This window comes from Odontomachus brunneus, unplaced genomic scaffold (genome assembly GCF_010583005.1).
Source record: "Odontomachus brunneus isolate Ranch 3 - 2012 unplaced genomic scaffold, Obru_v1 Obru_scaffold_004, whole genome shotgun sequence".
NCBI classification, from domain to species: domain Eukaryota; kingdom Metazoa; phylum Arthropoda; class Insecta; order Hymenoptera; family Formicidae; genus Odontomachus; species Odontomachus brunneus.
The window spans coordinates 259643-266685 of record NW_022639454.1 but is presented as its reverse complement, the minus strand read 5'-3'; the positions used below and the strand labels follow the sequence as shown (position 1 = coordinate 266685).

Here is a 7043-nt window from a genome sequence, read left to right as displayed (position 1 = left end):
CTCGAGAAGTGTTTCGAAAGCGCTGGTACCATTCGTGATTATAACAACTTGTATACCCGGCCCCTTAGAGCCGGATCTAGTTTCGATAAGTCCGGATAAGAATGATAAGAAAGGAATCAATAATACACGATAGCTTCAGACAACGCGACACAAACTGACCCCACTCACGATTCGCGGACCACGTGGATACCTGAGTTCCAGATTTCCACGCTTGAAACGGGCGCTCCCACTACCTGCCGCGATTGCTCCGTCCTCCTTCGTGCTCCCGGCTCGGCAGTATGGCTTACCTCGATCTCGTGTCTGTGTGTCATCTGTCTGTATCACGTCGGTTAGTGTCTCACGAGTGCCCCAGCAGCTCGGGTGCTGCGCACTTCAATCCTCGTGTTCGAAAAGCGCGCGCGCACACGTGCGCGATCGCGCGACATTTTCCCAAGTGTTGTTTGTCAATGTTGTTAATTAGCCAATTGACGATTCATCGTTACGTCAACACAATTTGTTTTTGCGTCTGCTCGAGTAGCGGAGAAAGCTGCTGTCGCTTAATGAGGTAACGATACTTATTTATATTAACACATTGAGGCTGCTCCCAATTAATTCTTTATCCCTTATCGTTTACGCCGTAATAAAATTATCACAAATTGACGAAACGTTTATTATCACAAGTGTACTCGTATAATGACCAGGAGAGACATATTTTATGTACAGTGTAATATAATTGAATCACAGAGTTTTTGTAACTCGTTTCGTTGGGATTTACCTGTGATTTCCCATTAAAGTTGAATTGGCATACTGGGAGGAGGATATCGATTATCGGTTATCAGTCACTCTGGCCATCGGTCATCCAGTCACACGCACGCGTGGTAGTCAAGACTTCCTATAATCCTGTTTTTTTTACAAAATTTTACGTACGTGAAATATCGCATAGTTTTGTTAGAATTATACCTAGATATCGATCATTATTTGACGTCGAGAGTACATAGTATTTTCACAAATCCCTTCCATCTTATGATCTCTCATTTAGGTTAGGCCGTAGTAAAAATTGCACAAGAAAACGGAAAGAATGACTAATTCGCGGACTTGTGTAGAAAGTAGATTTAAAATATAGACGTTCCCCAAATAGTCCGTACGCGCGCGTATGTTTACTGTCTCTTCTCAGTTAACGTTTCGTAAGTACTCGAGTAGAGCACGTGCCAGACGCGAAGACCTTCGAAAATCCGTTTTTTCATCAAGATTGCTTTCTTGCGCGACTCCGTGTTATTCGAAAAATGATCGATCATATCAGGCCGGTACGTTTGATTAACTCGAATTCGTTTGTCCATTCTAACCAATTTAACCGAGAGCTTCGAATAGATTTACTACCTATCACTTGTCATGGAGAGTGTATCGGAAACAGGATAAATAATTTAATTCTATCTTATATATATATATAATACATTTTTACTTTGTTCATTTCTCTGAACAAAACTCATCTGCCTCGAGATCACATTGAGGATTAACGGTGACGTCGAGATAGGCGCTTGATAATTCCGATTATATAAAGAGATACCTCGAAAACAACGCGACAATTACTCGTCCTGCTCTTTGACGACACGTCACCATATCAACCTCTCGGATTCCTTCCGTGGATATTTCAGCTCTTTAGACTAAACTGTCGAGACTACTTTGATTAATTCAGAGTCAATTTCTCGCGAGTAATAACATTTTGTGGATTTCAAGTTGATCGATGTTCTTTGCAGAATATCTTGCCAATCAAGCTTGAGTCCTATGAATTTCGGGACTCGATTAATTGAATATGGAAATCGAAATAACGGACCGTCGAAATCACAGAAGGTCGACTGTGTCGCTCACACGACGAGCGAGCTTGGACGACGAGCTCATTAACTCATAAAATTGAATGGCCGTTGTCAGTCAAAGCGACGACGCTCGCGCGCAGTTAATAAAGCGGTCGTTAATCGGCGACGACGATGACAACATGCCGTGGATTCCTCTTAACCAAGTTGGAGCACCCGAAACGATCGCATTCGCCACGCTTAACCGTTAAAGTAGTCTCGCAATTTCAAATCGCGAGTTGAATCGTCGTTGAATCAACATTGCCAGGATCTATCATTACAAGATCGTCCTTTCTCCGAGTTATTTCGGCCCGTCCATTTTTTCGCCGCCAGATTATCGCGCTCCCGTTATACATTCCGTGAATTCTGCCGGTCGTTGTAACCATTAACCCAGCTTGTTTGGGCCCTATCGAATTACACCGGGTGACTCGGAATTTCATCGTGATTGCGCCTTTCGCGCCTGTTTCTTTCTTTCTTTCTTTGGATCTCGACAGAATTACGATCAAATTCTTCGATTCTATACTATCTTCGAGAGCTTGTCCGATATTCGCAAGAGTACGTACTCCAAAATTAAAATTATTCGTGACCCTCTCAAAGAGGAGACGCGAATCATATTCCGCGACGAGAAATTCACACTAGCTACGGACTAAATTGGACCACGTTCTCAGCAATGCTTTTAATTAAAGCCCACGAGCGAACGGTAATCTGTACTAATCACGAAATTGATCCGCCACGCTTCGCCAGCAGAGCCTCTTTCTTTCCTCGCCTCGAACAAAAGGGCCGTCGACCTCTCGAGACCTCCGAAAAGTCCGCGAATGGATTGCGCGACACCGCGCCGTTAATTAAATTCTCTCGTAATAACGTGGCGATGTGCACAAACGATTGACCTCTGTGTATACTGTAATGGAACTTTATTTAATCGAAGTTATTTAAACGTTTATTCCAGCCAAATCGTTTCTCACGTGTAACTCGACGAATGAATTTCTAAATGCATTCCCTCTAAATTTTATTCTTACATTTCCAAAAATTACAAAAATTGCGCATTTTCCCGCGCAAAGATTTTGTCACAAGAAGACAAATTTTCTCATTTATTATGTACATCTTGAGAAAATATCTTTTCCCAAAGTAAATATAAACAGAGGAAAAGTTAGGAAAATATTCAAGCAAGCTCGAGTTACTGTATTTCCATGCATTTCCGCGAATCTCGGTAAATATGAGCCACAGGCGCGATTCCCGATTCCATTGCGAAACAGTATAGTCTTATTGGCGAGTGGAGTCAATTAGACTGACCGGACCGAATTCGTTTCGTCGCGGAGGCTGTGGGGATCGCGCTAATTGTAGGTCTTAACGAGAGTCAATCCACCTGCCGCCACCATTTCCGGCACGTCTGCTGTGCTTAACTGTTTCGAACGATGCTCGCGCGTCTCTCGAAGGTGTCTTGGAAAATCAGGTTAGACTCGCGTGGAATCCCTTTCCTTCTTCTACGCGCTCAATCGCCACTGTCAAACGGGCTTCGAGGGAATCTGCCCCGAATTCCGCGAACGTTCACGTCTTTAAATTCATATCTACTTTACCAATTATATTCAATTCGTTTCACATTGCGAAATATTTTACGGTATATACCGCGTTTGGAATAATTATGATCAATTATCGTTTCGCTCGCAGCTTTTCGATTCAATTAACGATCACGCCTTAAGAGCTTTATGTCCCAGGCTACTTGACAAATTGTTATTATTATTATATATGTGTTACGTTATCGTTATATATGCAGATATAAAAAACAAAATATGAAGAGAATTCAAGGAAACATAATAGATATTCACGTACATAAATGAAGAAAAATATATCTGACCTATACTTGGATCGGCATTTTTGCAATAAATCAAACTTAGCTTCTGTTTCTAGAAAAATGTTTATCTCTGAGTCGTGTGAGATCAAACACTTTTTGTCTATCTGCGTGAGCAATGTCCCTCATGATTCTTGAGCATTATTTATTTGGAAATGCGAAAGAAAAGATGGTACATTCCACGTAATTCTACTGGATTCTTGGCAATTCTTTGACATTTAATCGCGACACAAGTCGAGACGCACATGGCTCCGCGACAAGAAAAGCTCGTCTATGCACGGCAGATAAGCGTGATGACTGTTTGGGCGAAAAAAGTCCGGAAGGCACGAGTCGTCTAAAAATAAGCCATCCGTCTGTCCGTTCGTTACTAGTGAGATAGCGGCGCATCCGGAAGATGTAAGAAAGATGCGTGCTTTCTTACAGCTTTCGCTCATTGTACGTCACACGAATCTGTCAGCAACTATCGTTAAGGATCGTGACTTTTCTTTTCGTTTCATTATATCACGGCTATTTTATCGACCCTAGAGAAAAAGGTCATAAATTAGAATTTTTAATAGAAAGCTACGCGTCTCCCGAGTTACCTCTTTGGAAGATTCATCAGGTCAATTAATTTTATACGCGGGACAATAATTAAAGTTACAATAAGAAGAGAGGGAAAACCGTTTAACCGGAATTTACAACAATTTATTAATCTTTTGATAAACTATTAACTTTGCTCCAATTTTTTCTATAATATTGCATAATTATTTTAGCACAGTAACACACAGAAACGAATAAAAAGCGTTATTTTCATTATTTGATTTCGAGATATTAAAGGGAGGGCGAGAGAGGGAGATGATATGAAGAAGAAAATGAGTCCTTCTCATAGTGGTATTCGTTTTCTCTTCTTCGTTTTCCTCCTCAAGAACCGCAGAAGCGAAGACGCTACCATAAGAGGACATCTTTCGCCATCTCTGGACCCCGACCTCTTTCCCCTCTCTTCTGCCCCTCCCTCCCCCTTTCTCTCTCTCTCTCTCTCTCTCTCTCTCTCTCTTTCTCTCTCTCTCTCCCTTCCCCCTTCTTTTTCTTATACTCTTCTCCTTCCAATCCTGTCCTCCTGGGACCGCAGACCCACGAGTATCTTTCAGAAGCATCTCACAGGAAGCCACCTTCTCGCGTACTTGTCGTTCGTGAATACTCAATTCTAATTGCACAATTATTTCTGTCTCTATTCTCGTCATTCTTTTCTAAACCTAATAGTTCTATCTTTCTGTGGTATAAATAGGAACAGAAATTTCAATTTAGTTCCATATATCGTTTTTAAGCAAAACGTCCAGATTTCTTCTCCATCGAAGTAAACATGTTATTAAAGGAACGTATATCTAATCTTCCGTCAATTGTAAATCATCCTGAATCATCGTTGTCACATGTAGGTTTGGATACAAGGCTTAAATTATGGCTGATTGGAATAAAAATGGCAAAATAAAATTGCAAAACAAGCTGAAACTCGTGCCGAAAGGATCGCCATAAAGCGCGATTCGAACGTCCGCGGTTCTTCATCAGTGATACTTCTTTCGATGGTCATCCTGCAATCTGCACGAGGTAGCGGAATGCATTAAAAAGTGCCGTCACCATTTACGGTTGTCATCTTGCATGAATAAGATGAAACTACGGTGAGGTTGACTACAAAAGAACGTTGCCTTTTAGAATTCTCGGCTTTTGCCGAATATGTCCCTTCCCAATTTCGAGTCCATTAATGAATCGTGACAAGGACTCTATATTTTCGATAATATTACATTTGATTGCCATATCGCTTAGAGAAACACCCGAATCACCCGTCATTGACAGAATGCATTCCGATAGAGTTGTCAAATGATTATAGCGAATTAGCATTTCTCCATAAAATTTGTATTGTAGGTCTAGTTTAAATTAGATCGATGTAAACGAATAGTAAAATATATTATTGGCTGTTTCATATAATTTTTTATTTAATATCGAATATTTTTTTTAATTTAATCAGCTTTTTTTGCTCATATATTTTACTCATTATTTCTCAAATTTCTTCGATATAAAACCCGTTAAAAGTTTTCGAATAAAATCCATTTCTATAATTTCATCACATCTTTTCACTAACTTCCTCAAGTTGCCAAAACTATAGTACACTTTTCGATTAGATACACACATTTCTGACTTATTCTCTTTTGCAGTGTAAATAAATAAACTTCTAAAAACACCACTCTATAGTGGTGCGGGTCGTTCTCCATGCAAAAGCTAGCCGGAAACAATAGAAACGAGAGAGGCTGGTCGACACGCGTGCAAGATAGTCACGGTCACGGCGGTCACGTGCGCTATGTGCATCGCACCGTATACTATGCATCATGTATCGTGTGTGTGTGTGTGTGTGTGCGCGCGCGGAAAACCAAGAGCTCGTGCTTTTGTACCGTTTGCTACCAATGTGCCGGTGGATTCAATTTAGTTGACGGGGTCATTTCGCGAACAAAAAGGAGAAAGGGAAAAAGGAAATGACCGCGTCCGTAAACACCGGAAAATGATCAATGACAAACCTGTTCCGTTGCGTGTTGCGCAGGTCGAAAACGTGAGTCTGTGCGTGGGAGCGCTGCGGGCTTTGGGAGCGGACGTGGGCGCCGTGAACCCGGCCGAATTGGCGGCAGGATCAACCCTGTGGCCGGTCCTGGCTCTGTTGTTCGCTCTGTCGCGCTACAAGCAGCGAGCCAAGCAGTTGCAGGACATGCCCAGGTGAGTGAGTTGTATCCTTTCAGACTTTCGTAGAAAGTTTACTGATAAGTCGCTGACGAATATGACGATATACGATACACGATATATGATGTTGGAAAAAAACTTGTAATCTTCAGAACACTTGAGGGTTGAATTTTTTTATTTTAGATGTTTATTTATTTTTTTCGAGATTTACAGAAACGTAAAATATTCAATGTTTAAAATTTTTGAATTTCTGCAAATGAGATTCATATAGTATAAGCTTTTAGATTGTAAAACATTTAGACATATCCTTAAATTTTAGGATCTCACGTATCTTTTAATATTCTAAATGTTTATATTCTTCAGTCCGTAAAATTATAATCTATTCTAACTCTAGAAATAATGTATCTTTGAAACCGTAAAGTTTTCTTCAAATAAATCGTTGACATACGCTGTGCATTCTATATATAAATTTTAAAATTTAAAACCGTCTTTCTCTTTTAAAATCGTTAAAACGAATTCTCAACTGTACCGATAGAGGAAGAAAAAGAGAAAAAGAAAGAGATATATATCGGTTATATATCGGCATATATATATATATATATATATATATATATATATATATATATATGCCGATATATAACCGATATATATCTCTTTCTTTTTCTCTTTTT

The 7043-nt window shown here is 40.2% G+C and overlaps 1 protein-coding gene across 6 annotated transcripts in view; it reads left to right on the top strand.

The window, feature by feature from the left end:
- LOC116847560 (protein sickie) overlaps positions 1 to 7043 on the top strand; it is a 108279-nt gene that overhangs the window by 44593 nt on the left and 56643 nt on the right. For all 6 annotated transcript variants that reach the window (XM_032822697.1, XM_032822661.1, XM_032822670.1 and 3 more), the window contains one exon: positions 6239 to 6408. In XM_032822697.1, coding sequence (XP_032678588.1) covers positions 6239 to 6408 — 170 coding nt within the window. The remainder of the gene's footprint in view (positions 1 to 6238; positions 6409 to 7043) is intronic.